The 13,932-nt window shown below is 42.8% G+C and overlaps 1 protein-coding gene across 1 annotated transcript in view; it reads left to right on the top strand.

Annotated features, from left to right (window-relative positions):
* Positions 1–1,135: 1,135 nt before the first annotated feature.
* Positions 1,136–13,932, top strand: part of ssh2b (slingshot protein phosphatase 2b) — a 69,709-nt gene continuing 56,912 nt past the window's right edge. Inside the window, exon 1 of the mRNA XM_061962989.2 lies at positions 1,136–1,370. Coding sequence (XP_061818973.1) covers positions 1,308–1,370 — 63 coding nt within the window. The 5' untranslated portion in view covers positions 1,136–1,307. The remainder of the gene's footprint in view (positions 1,371–13,932) is intronic.

The following is a 13,932-nucleotide window of genomic DNA, read 5'->3' as shown; positions in this document are numbered from 1 at the left end:
ACCCTGGACAAGTCGCCACCTCATCGCAGGGCCAACACAGATAGACAGACAACATTCACACTCACATCCACACACTAGGGCCAATTTAGTGCTGCCAATCAACTTATCCCCAGGTGCATGTCTTTGGAGGTGGGAGGAAGCCGGAGTACCCGGAGGGAACCCACGCAGTCACGGGGAGGACATGCAAACTCCACACAGAAAGATCCCGAGCCCGGGATTGAACCCAAGACTACTCAGGACCTTCGTATTGTGAGGCAGTTGCACTAACCCCTCTCCCACCGTGAAGCCCTATATATATATATATATATACATACATATATATATATATATATATATATATATATATATATAAAAATAATAATAAATATATATACATATATATATATATATGTATGTATGTATATATATGTATGTGTTTATACATATATATGTATATATATATATATATACTTATATATATATACATTAGCTATATATATATATATATATATATATATATATATATATACATTAGCTATATATATATATATATATATATATATATATATATATATATACATTAGCTATATATATATATATATATATATATATATATATATATATATATATATATATATATATATATATATATATATATATATATATATATATATATATATATATATATATCTACTTCACTGTCAAATGCTCGTAGTAATATCAGAATGAAAAGTAACAATGTATGATGTAACTGTGTTTTAAGTCATTAGATCAGTGGGGACCTGTGAGTGACTTTTAATCCTAACCTCATTAACTGTGTCACAATCTCCTGCTCTGCTACTGGCTTAAACAAAAAACTATTTTCACTTAAATAACTGAAATTATTCTTTTTTGGTAATAGATGAACAGCCACTGCTAATGTCAACAAGCCGATACCTCTTGATCATGTGGTTAAATAGTACTGCATTTTGCAGGCGTACCTAATGAAAAGGTCACAGATGCGACAATAACAATCTAGAAGAGCGATATTTACTGTTTATTTACACTTTGCAGGTGCACTATGAGTCGTTTTGTTGACGCCCGGCACCCAAACAGTTAACCCACTTTTGCATGGCCGTTTGCGTGCGCATGCGCGGGAGAGGCCGAGGAGGGGGGAGGACAGGGGGAAGTCGGTAGTGAAGCAGTAGTGAAGCAGCGGTCCACCATGGAGAAGCCGCGGCGGCAATGAGAGCGCGCACACCGGCTCCTAGCCCCACACCGTCGCCCTCCGCTCCAGCACTATGCCCGTCTCGCCGCCTCTCTTCACGTGTCCGAGTCCCGGTCGCTGAATGGCGCTGGTTACCGTACAGCGTTCACCGACCCCCAGCACCACCTCCAGCCCCTGCGTGTCGGTAAGAGCCAGCCCTCCATCCGGCCTCCCTCCTCTCGTTACCGGCGTGTTAAATGTTACACGTTACATGTCAGCCTCGCCGCTTTCTTTCTCGTTTCCGGTTCTTGTCCGTGTGTTTTGTGTGACTGCACTGTCATAAATTGGCTCGCCTTTGTGCTCCTGCGCATGCGCCCCGCCGAGTACATCGTCAATTGGGTGTTTTATTAGCCTAGCGGATAATATTTAGCGCTTCCGTTGCAAGTTTGCGTGGACAAATCACGGCATTAGCTGCGTGTTTTGATGATAATACGCTTTTTGTGGCTCTGGGAGGAACTTTTCGCGCACTTCCGGTCGATGTAACCGCCTTGACAGGACCAAAAAAATTACACTTACTTTGTCTTATAATGTGAGAAAACATGTCTTTTATTGTTGTAGGTGTTTGGGGAGTTTTCTCGCCTGTTTGTTGTTTTATTGTTGCATGTCAGACACACACTTCCTGTTCCTCTTCGGCGCGTGAGCGCGCGTGAGAGCGCGTGCACGCAAAATAAAGGGGGGGGAGCATGTCAGGTGTTTGTTCCTCATCTTTGCTCATTTCTGCAAAACAACAAACAAACAAGCTAATGCAAATAACAACAGAAGAAATCAACAAAAATAAAATGTTAAATTATGGAATGGATTAAGTAAAGAAGTTAAACAATGTACTGATATGATCCAGTTTAAGAGGTTGTTCAAAATAATAGTGCTTACTAGAGATGCGCGGATAGGCAATTATTTCATCCGCCACCGCATCAGAAAGTCGTCAACCATCCGCCATCCACCCGATGTAACATTTGATCAGAACCGCACCCGCCCGTTGTTATATATCTAATATAGACGATGCAAGGCATTAGTGAGGTTATAAAGCTTTTGCCTGTTAAAGAAAGGAGACTGATCCAATGCAGCACAGACATTCGCGAGCCACGCTGTCACGACCCAGACGCACACCAGTGCGCAATCATATGGGAGCCGCGCTGAGCGCACCTCCAAGCGCGTCTCGCTGCCGGCGACGGCCGGGTATGGGCCCGACGCTCCAGCGCCATCCATTTTCAGGGCTAGTTGATTCGGCAGGTGGGTTGTTACACACTCCTTAGCGGGTTCCGACTTCCATGGCCACCGTCCTGCTGTCTATATCAACCAGGGTGAGCCCCACCCCTTTCGTGAGCGCACTGCGCGCGGAGTGACCCCTGTTACGCGCCCCCGGCAACAGGGGTGGCGGGCAGGTAAGCTGCGCGGGCGGAGCGCGCGGAGTGACCCCTGTTACGAGCCCCCGGCCACGGGGGTGGCGGGCAGGTAAGCTGCTTACCTGCTGCGCGTGACGCCAGCCGCGGCGAAGGCGGACGAGGCGGGGTGTCGGTGCGGTGGGCGCGGTGGTGACCCTGGACGTGCGTCGGGCCCTTCTCGCGGATCGCCTCAGCTACGGCTCCCGGTGGGGCCCTCTCGGGGGAAGGGGCCTCGGTCCCAGACCCCGGCGAGGCGTCCCTTCTCCGCTCCGTAAAAGTGTCCATCTCTTTTTTTTTTTTTCTTCTGTTGTGGCATATGCAGCAGGTGTGTATGTGGGTAACAACATTTAACTATGTATATATATTTCCGAATTGGTTTAACTGCCACCCGCCTGAATCTATTTAAAATCTTTTTTTTTTTATTTCAACCGCCCGACCCGACCCGCGGATAAAATCTAATTTTTTTTTATTTCATCCGCCCAATCCGCGGATAATCCGCGGACTCCGCGGTTGTGCCCGCAAACCGCGCATCTCTAGTCCTTACAAAGTACAAAGAAGAAGAATTATGAGAAATACTTTCAACCTTATTGAAAATGAGATATTCTCCATCTCAGTATGTTGATAATGACTGAATTAATTAATTACATATTACAAAACTGTTGTGTATACTAATTCACAGATGTTATTTTATTACCGTATATAAAAAGGTCAGTAAATGATTCTATATATTTGTAAACGCTCTGAAGTGGGAAAGGGGTAGGATTAAATAAGCTTTGCTTCTTCCTACTCCTTTTCGGACATGATGTAAAGTGAAATGATATGAAATTGTGTGATGTATTATACTGTAAGTGTGTTCATGTTCGAAATAAACTAAAGAAAGAAAGAAAGAAAAAGATGGTTTGACAAAAACAGACTATCTTTGAATCTCAGTAAAACTAAAATAGTGCTATTTGGCCACAGTAGAAGAGAAAGTCACACACAAATACTAATTGACGGAATAGAAATTGAAAGAGTAAATGAAACCAAATTTCTAGGTATAATGATTGATGATGATTTGAACTGGAAACCTCACGTAAAAAAAATATACAACATAAAGTAGCAAGAAACACGTCAATAACGAATAAAGCGAAACATGTTCTAGACCAGTGGTTCTTAACCTGGGTTCAATCGAACCCTAGGGATTCGGTTAGTCTGCCTCAGGGGTTCGGCGTAGCCCACGACACACCCGACTCATCGTGTAAATAAAAACGTCTCCCTATCGGCATGTTATGGATACCCCCAAACAATGTTCCCTCTAATTTTCCATCTGATTTGCAGGTGTGTAATTTGTTGTGAGTTCATGCACTGTGTTGGTTTTGTTCTTTGAACAAGGTGATGTTCATGCACGGTTCATTTTGTGCACCACTAAAAAAAACATGTAACTTTGTCTTGAATTTGAAAAAAAAAATATATGTATATATATTTTTCACTAAAGCAGTGATTTTCAACCTTTTTTAAGCGAAGGCACATTTTTTGTGTTGACAAAATCCGGAGGCACACCACCAGCAGAAATCACTAAACAACGAAACTCAGTTGACAGTAAAAAGTCGTCGCAATTTTTGGATATGAATTCAAACCATAACCGACCATGCATCAATATGGCTCTTGTCTCAAAGTAGGTGTACTGTCACCACCTGTCACATCACGCCGTGACTTATTTGGACTTTTTTGCTGTTTTCCTGTGTGTAGTGTTTTAGTTCTTGTCTTGCGCTCCAATTTTGGTGGCTTTTTCTCTTTTTTTTGGTATTTTCCTGTAGCAGTTTCAAGTCTTCCTTTGAGCGATATTTCCCGCATCTACTTTGTTTTTATCCTTCTTTGTGGGGACATTGTCGATTGTCATGTCATGTTCGGATGTACATTGTGGACGCCATCTTTGCTCCACAGTAAGTCTTTGCTGTTGTCCAGCATTCTGTTTTTGTTTACTTTGTAGCCAGTTCAGTTTTAGTTTCATTCTGCATAGCCTTCGCTAAGCTTCAATGCCTTTTCTTAGGGGCACTCACCTTTTGTTTATTTTTGGTTTAAGCATTAGACACCCTTTTACCTGCACACTGCCTCCCGCTGTTTCCGACATCTACAAAGCAATAAGCTACCTGCTGCCACCTACTGATATGGAAGAGTATTACACGGTTACTCTGCCGAGCTCTAGACAGCACCGACACTCAACAACAACACATCATTTACAGACTATGATTACTGGTTTGCAAATAATATTTTTTACCCCAAATCGGTGAAATTAGATAATCTCCCACGGCACACCAGACTGTATCTCACCGCGGCACAGTGGTTGAAAAACACTGCACTAAAGAACGGTTCGGTGGATGCACATATGAAACTGGTGGGGTTCGGTACCTCCAACAAGGTTAAGAACCGTTGTTCTAGACCAAAAATAGCTCCATATTCTCTACTGCTCGCCAGTGTTACCAGTGTGCAGAAATATGGGGAAACAACTACAAAAGTACACTTCGTTCATTAACGGTGTTACAAAAAAGATCCGTTAGAATAATACGTCATTTTGGATATAGAGAACATACGGACCCTTTATTTATTGAATCAAAAATACTGCAATTCCACGACATAGTGAATTTGCAAACAGCTAAAATTTTACACAAAGCAAACTATATAACATGCTACCCAAGAATATACAACAATTCTTCTCAACAAAAGAGGAGAAATATAATCTTAGAGAAAAATGTAATTTAAAACATTTGTACACACGTGCAACACTTAAGACCTTCAGTATATCAGTATGTGGGATTAAATTATGGAATGGATTAAGCAAAGAAATCAAACATTGTACTAATATGATCCACTTCAAGAAACTTTTCAAACTTAAAGTGTTTACAAAGTACAAAGAAGAAGAACCATGATAAACATTCTGAATTTTTCTCATCCATCCATTCATTTTCAAAATAATCTTACTCATCTCACCATATGAAATATAACTTTACCAATTATTATTTATTCATTCATTTTTATTGTTATTACTTATGGAGTATTAAGTTAAAGTACCAATGATTGTCACACACACACTAGGTGTGGCGAAATTATTCTCTGCATTTGACCCATCAGCCTTGATCACCCCCTGGGAGGTGAGAGGAGCAGTGAGCAGCAGCGGTGGCCGCGCCCGGGAATCATTTTTGGTGATTTAACCCCCAATTCCAACCCTTGAAGCTGAGTGCCAAGCAGGGAGGTATTGGGTCCCATTTTTATAGTCTTTGGTATGACTCGGACGGGGTTTGAACTCACAACCTACCGATCTCAGGGCGGACACTCTAACCACTAGGCCACTGAGTAGGTTATTGTGAATAAATTGAGAACAGGAAGTGAACAAAAGTTTTTGCAACTGCTACGTAAAGGAAAAGGGGTAGGATTAAATAAGCTCTGCTTCTTCCTACTCCTTTTCGAACATGTTGAATAGAGAAACTGGAAAGTGTGATGTATCATGTTTTATGCATGCATGTTCCAAATAAACTCAAACTCAACTCAACTCAACACTTACTTTATAATTAGAGATGTCCGATAATGGCTTTTTTGCCGATATTGTCCAACTCTTAATTACCGATTCCGATATCAACCGATGCCTAATTTCGTTGTGATGCCCCGCTAGATGCATTAAACAATGTAACAAGGTTTTCCAAAATAAATCAACTCAAGTTATGGGAAAAAAATGCCAACATGGCACTGCCATATTTATTATTGAAGTCACAAAGTGCATTCTTTTTTTTAACCTGCCTCAAAACAGCAGCTTGGAATTTGGGACATGCTCTCCCTGAGAGGGGGGTGTATATTGTAGCGTCCTGGAAGAGTTACTGCTGCAAGGGGTTCTGGGTATTTGTTCTGTTGTGTTACGGTGCGGATGTTCTCCCGATATGTGTTTGTCATTCTTGTTTGGTGTGGGTTCACAGTGTGGCGCATATTTGTAACAGTGTTAAAGTTGTTTATACGGCCACCCTCAGTGTGACCTGTATGGCTGTTGACCAAGTATGATTTGCATTCACTTGTGTGTGTGTGAAAAGCCGTGGACAGTTTTTTCCCCTCGGCCATCAGGCACATGAACAATAACTCCTAACAGTAGCTCCTTTGAATTCCTTCTAAGTCGATAACAAGATCTGATAGCTCAGTTACAGCTCTTGTTATTACCAAATCTGTGTTATATGTGTTTTACGTTGCACGATTGCACCAAGAAAAATTCCTAGTTTGTGAACCTGTTCTCAAACAATGGCAATAAAACAATTCTGATTCTGATATTATGTGATTGAGCCAGCACTCAAAGGCAGTGCCTTTATGGTTTATTGGCGCTCTGTACTTCTCCCAAGTCCGTGTACCACTCCGCACAGCGGCGATATTACATTTTAAAGCATTTATCGTCCGATAATATCGGCAGTCCGATATTATCGGACATCTCTATTTATAATCATGCAATCTTTACATCTGCATTAGCGCCAGTGTCTTTTAGCTTCCTGGAGATAAACTCATAATAAAAGCTTGAGACTTAGTGTGAGGACATTATGATTGAGGGTTTTGACAGTTGTGGATCATTTTGATTTGTTCAGGTTTGGAAACTCAACTGCATTCAAATCCCGAACCCCGGGGGCATTGTGTTGCGTTTCTTCTTCCTGCTTCCTAATCCCTGCCAGACTGAATTGTGTAACCGTAAAGATGTACTTCAGTCAACGTTTGCATGTTCAAATACGCCAAGCTATTGCTGTTGTATTCATAGTAGAGGAGTGTCAGCATCTCCGTGCGTGTTCGCTGTAAACCGCAGGTGTCCAAAGTGCTGCCCTCGGGGCCAGTTTCGGCACACGCCTCATTCTTCAACCCTCTGCATGTTCCGAAAATGAAATTACTCAATGATTAGATATTACACTTGTAAAAATTGTCTTTGTCACCAATTACACAGCAGAGCTAAGCTGTCAACCCTGTCTTTAAATAGCCTGACACCTACTTACCTACATTGGATTGCTTTTGGCACCTTTCAAATTTAGTAATAAGTAGGGCTGCGGCTATCGATTATTTTAGGAAACGTGTAATCACTTGATTAATGTGTCTGTTTAATCAAGTAATCAGATAAAACACACTATATTGTCCCAATGCGTATTTCAGGAAAAATGCCATAACCTTCATTCTGTTCTTTTTTTTTTTCAATAAATGGACATCATCAACATTGGAATTGTACTTGTAACATGCGTGCTTTGTAGGGGTGTAACGGTACGTGTATTTGTATTAGAGATGCGCGGTTTGCGGACACAACCGCGGAGTCCGCGGATTATCCGCGGTTCGGGCGGTTGAAATAAAAAATTTTTTGATTTTATCCGCGGGTCGGGTCGGGCGGTTGAAATAAAAAAAAATTAGATTTTAAATAGATTCAGGCGGGTGGCAGTTAAACCAATTCGGAAATATATATACAGGTAAAAGCCAGTAAATTAGAATATTTTGAAAAACTTGATTTATTTCAGTAATTGCATTCAAAAGGTGTAACTTGTACATTATATTTATTCATTGCACACAGACTGATGCATTCAAATGTTTATTTCATTTAATTTTGATGATTTGAAGTGGCAACAAATGAAAATCCAAAATTCCGTGTGTCACAAAATTAGAATATTACTTAAGGCTAATACAAAAAAGGGATTTTTAGAAATGTTGGCCAACTGAAAAGTATGAAAATGAAAAATATGAGCATGTACAAAACTCAATACTTGGTTGGAGCTCCTTTTGCCTCAATTACTGCGTTAATGCGGCGTGGCATGGAGTCGATGAGTTTCTGGCACTGCTCAGGTGTTATGAGAGCCCAGGTTGCTCTGATAGTGGCCTTCAACTCTTCTGCGTTTTTGGGTCTGGCATTCTGCATCTTCCTTTTCACAATACCCCACAGATTTTCTATGGGGCTAAGGTCAGGGGAGTTGGCGGGCCAATTTAGAACAGAAATACCATGGTCCGTAAACCAGGCAGGAGTAGATTTTGCGCTGTGTGCAGGCGCCAAGTCCTGTTGGAACTTGAAATCTCCATCTCCATAGAGCAGGTCAGCAGCAGGAAGCATGAAGTGCTCTAAAACTTGCTGGTAGACGGCTGCGTTGACCCTGGATCTCAGGAAACAGAGTGGACCGACACCAGCAGATGACATGGCACCCCAAACCATCACCCAACCATGCAAATTTTGCATTTCCTTTGGAAATCGAGGTCCCAGAGTCTGGAGGAAGACAGGAGAGGCACAGGATCCACGTTGCCTGAAGTCTAGTGTAAAGTTTCCACCATCAGTGATGGTTTGGGGTGCCATGTCATCTGCTGGTGACGCCGCGGCCGGCGTCACGCGCAGCAGGTAAGCAGCTTACCTGCCCGCCACCCCCGTTGCCGGGGGGCGCGTAACAGGGGTCACTCCGCGCGCAGTGCGCTCACGAAAGGGGTGGGGCAAGCAGAACTGGCGCTGCGGGATGAACCGAACGCCGGGTTAAGGCGCCCGATGCCGACGCTCATCAGACCCCAGAAAAGGTGTTGGTTGATATAGACAGCAGGACGGTGGCCATGGAAGTCGGAACCCGCTAAGGAGTGTGTAACAACCCACCTGCCGAATCAACTAGCCCTGAAAATGGATGGCGCTGGAGCGTCGGGCCCATACCCGGCCGTCGCCGGCAGCGAGAGCCGCTAGGGCTAGGCCGCGACGAGTAGGATGGGCGCCGCGGTGCGCGCTGAAGCCTCGGGCGCGAGCCCGGGTGCGAGGGACATCGCACCTCCACGCGCTTGGAGGTGCGCTCAGCGCGGCTCCCAGATGATTGCTGCATTGGATCAGTCGCCTTTCTTTAACAGTCAAAAGCTTTATAACCTCACTAATGCCTTGCATCGTCTATATTAGATATATAACAACGGGCGGGTGCGGTGTTGATTAAATGTTAATTCGGGTGGATGGCGGATGGTTGACGACTTTTGTTATGCGGTTGCGGATGAAATAATTGCCTATCCGCGCATCTCTAATTTGTATTGAACCGTTTCGGTACGGGGGTTCCGGTTCGGTTCGGAGGTGTACCGAACAAGTTTCCACACGGACATATTAAGTAGCGTACCGCACGTTGTGTAAACAATGCACACCAAGGCACAACACACGGCATGCTAGCAACGACCGGGCTACGACAACATATAAAAGCCAGAGCTGGAAGACCCTCCTGCCTCGTTAAGATCTCCCGTTTGGGAACACTTTGGTGCGATACAACAATGGAGGACGGAGGTTTGCCGACATTGTTCCGCAGCAGCAGGTATGCTGCTGACAACACGTCAAACATGTCAACCCATTTGAAGTGTCACCACCGAATTCAAGCAGCCTCTCCTCGGCGAGTCAGGCAGGGCTAAAGCAATAACAAATGTTTTTATATTGCATTTAAAACTAGATTTTGACCCACTTCTATGGTGGAAGAACAATGAGCCCATATATCCTCTTACTGCCAAGTTAGCCAGGCTGGGGGGGGGTGGGGGGGGGATCTGAGGCTGAGTTGACTTGAAACTGTTTAATGTTGCACTTTTTATATGTAGAAGAAAAGTTTTGTCATTTTATTTAATCCGAGCAACAACTTGAGGCAGTTTAATGTTGATTAACGTGGACCCCGACTTAAAGAAGTTGAAAAACTTATTGGGGTGTTACCGTTTAGTGGTCAATTGTACGGAATATGTACTGTACTGTGCAATCTACTAATAAAAGTTTCAATCAATCAATCAAAAACAGCACGTTATATATCAATCAATCAATCAATGTTTATTTATATAGCCCTAAATCACAAGTGTCTCAAAGGGCTGCACAAGCCACAACGACATCCTCGGTACAGAGCCCACATAAGGGCAAGGAAAAACTCACCCCAGTGGGACGTCGATGTGAATGACTATGAGAAACCTTGGAGAGGACCGCATATGTGGGTAACCCCCCCCCCCCTCTAGAAAGGTTTTGTTAAGAAACCATTCTGAGCCTTATCTTATTTAGTTTTTATTTTATATATGTTGACCACATTAACCCTGGCAATGGACCCTGTGTGTATATGTATGTTATGCCATTGTTTACAAATTTGGTAAATAAATAACCAAAAAAATGTATATTTTGTTGTTTTCTTACTGTACCGAAAATGAACCGAACCGTGACCTCTAAACCGAGGTACGTACCGAACCGACATTTTTGTGTACCGTTACACTCCTAGTGCTTTGATAAGAAACTTGAATAAATAAAGGAAACTAAAACCCCGGTGTTCGCCGGCATGCGCCACCGCTCTCATGTGCGCTCTGTTTCCGCGAATGTGCTGAAAATATGTCCGCGTATTCCATCCGCTTCGGATTTATTCCGTTTTTATCAGTTTTTTCTCATTGATTAATCGTTGCACCCATATGGTCAACCCTAAATCTGCTTTAAATTACATTAAAGAAGTCCAACTGGGCGCCAACTGATGTTGCCTTGAGGCTATTTTCCAGCTAGACTTGGTGACAAAACGACACGCGTGTGCAGAGGAAGTCAACATCAAACAGGTTCTGTGAGCTGAGGCGTCGTGGTAACGTCGGCTCTGAGTGATGAGTGACGGTGGTGACAAAAGGGCGCAGATTGTGTCAAGAAATTGTTTGTCCTGTTAGACATGTTCTAAAGTTACCCCGTGTGTGTGTGCGTACATACAAACTAAATGCATCGCACACACTCATTTCCTGCTAGATGTGATGTGTGCAGGATGTCTCTTGAGACGTCTGCAGGCTAATTTTTGTCCCTCTCCTGTCTTTACTTTAACTCGCAGTGAACCTGCCCTACCCATTTTGTTGTTGTTTCGATTCTATTATGTGGCTGTTTGGAGACATAGCACACACAAACACGCACAAGTCTCAGCCTGTGAGTTCAGCCCGAGTGCCGCATTTTCATAAAGTGTGTCAAAGTCTGCTGACATTTCCATACATGCAAAATTAACTCTCTGTTCGCTATGCTAGTGATTGTTTTCCAGTTGTCGCCAAGGCAACGTGGACTCCAAGCCTACAGTAGTAAACATTACATCACAAGGCGTTCCTATTCTCTGATTGGCTGTTATTGGCGTGTGTGTGTGTGTGTGTGTCTGATTGTCACACGCACACACCTGGACTACAAAACAACATCGAGTACACGCAAGTGGAACTGTGCTCGTGGCGTGTGTTGTTGTGTAACGACAGAAACTCACTACTCAGTTTACTGAACCACCAGCTTTGGTCAGCTAATGTAATAATTCTTAAGTAGTTTCACGGAAAGTCATATGATCACGGAGTTCAGCGTAAACAATCTGCTCTGTTGCGAAATAACACGGGGTATAATGTGTGTCATTTAACTATAAATAATCAGTTTCCCCACCCTGGGCAAGTAAAAGCTTGCCATTTTGATCTTTTTAGTTTTGTAAACGGTCCCAAACCAAACCCAAACAGGTACGCTCAGACCAGGGTTTCCCCGACATGTAATTGATCGTGGCATGGCGCCACGGCAAAATAAAAGCCGCCACGCCTTACAAATAAGGGTCTTGCGTAAAAACAAATGTAGGTAATACATTGTATGAATGGAGATATATACGGCCTATTGCAGGGGTGCTCACACTTTTTCTGCAGGCGAGCTACTTTTCAATTGATCAAGTTGTGGGGATCTACCTCATTCATATATATAATTTATATTTACTTATTTATGAAATATATGTTTTTGTTAACAAGTTAAAGGTGTTTAATGATAATGCAAGCATGTTTAATACATATAGTTAATATTGTTAACAAGTTAAAGGTGTTTAAAGATAATGCAAGCATGTTTAACACGTATAGTTAATATTGTTAACAAGTTAAAGGTGTTTAATGATAATACAAGCATGTTTAACACATAGTTAATATTGTTAATAAGTTAAAGGTGTTTAAAGATAATGCAAGCATGTTTAACACATGTAGTTAATATTGTTAACAACTTAAAGGTGTTTAAAGATAATACAAGCATGTTTAACACATATAGTTAATATTGTTAACAACTTAAAGGTGGTTAAAGATAATACAAGCATGTTTGACACATATAGATTCCTTTCTTTCATGAAGACAAGAATATAAGTTGGTGTATTACCTGATTCTGATGACTTGCATTGATTGTAATCAGACAGTAGTGCTGATAACGTCCGCATTTTCGAATGGAGGAGAAAAAAAGTCATCCTTTCTGTCCAATACCACATGAAAGTGGTTGGTTTTTGGCATCTTATCTGTCCAGCTTCCGTACTCCTTTGTATACACTTTAGAAGAAATACATTGTCGGCAAACTCCGTAGCTTGCTAGCTTGTGCACGCCAGCTTTCTGAGACTCTTATTTTGTTAGCGCAACTGTGCAGTCGGTCTTTGGAGTTTTGACGACAGGTACGGCGCCAGAGTCTGTTGAAATAAAGTGTTTCTCGCCTTCCAGTCGGTAATTTTAATGAGCTGGCAGCAGCCAGCGTCATCTCAGAAGACCCTCGGGTGCCGTGAATGTCAATCAAGTGACGAAAGTGACGTCATAGTGAAGATTTACGATCACTCATTTTTAGGACTATTTTTTTAATGCCTGGCTGGTGATCGACTGACACATCCTCCGCGATCGACCGACACATCCTCCGCGATCGACCGGTAGCTCGCGATCGACGTAATGAGCACCCCTGGCCTATTGTTTACGCACTATTGACTAGTGATGCACCACAACATTGGCCACCGAAGGACTTTGATACCAAAACAGCACTGCCGAAACAGGAAGTTGTGATGACATAAGTAAGATGCACACAACTTTTTAGAATGAGTGCTATTGACAGTGTAACGACATCAACACAATACTTACGCTAGTTTCTTATTCTCTTTTATTATTTGGGGCGGTATGGCGTAGTGGGTAGAGCAGCCGTGCCAGAAACCTGAGGGTTGCAGGTTCGCTCCCCGCCTCTTACCATCCAAATTGCTGCCATTGTGTCCTTGGGCAGGACACTTCACCCTTGCCCCCGGTGCCGCTCACACCGGTGAATGAATGATGAATGATTGGTGGTGGTCGGAGGGGCCGTAGGCGCAAACTGGCAGCCACGCTTCCGTCAGTCAACCCCAGGGCAGCTGTGGCTATGAAAGTAGCTTACCACCACCAGGTGTGAATTAATGATGGGTTCTCACTTCTCTGTGAAGCGCTTTGAGTGTCTAGAAAAGCGCTATATAAATCTAATCCATTATTATTTATTATTATTATATACAATTGTATGATCAAAACAAAATCAAATGTACACAATAACTAGGGATGTGCCGATTGATTCGCCACCAATCAGTATCGGACGATATGTAT

The sequence above is a fragment of the Nerophis lumbriciformis genome, linkage group LG09 (assembly GCF_033978685.3).
Source record: "Nerophis lumbriciformis linkage group LG09, RoL_Nlum_v2.1, whole genome shotgun sequence".
Taxonomy (NCBI): Eukaryota; Metazoa; Chordata; class Actinopteri; order Syngnathiformes; family Syngnathidae; genus Nerophis; species Nerophis lumbriciformis.
This window is presented reverse-complemented; position numbering and strand designations above follow the sequence as displayed.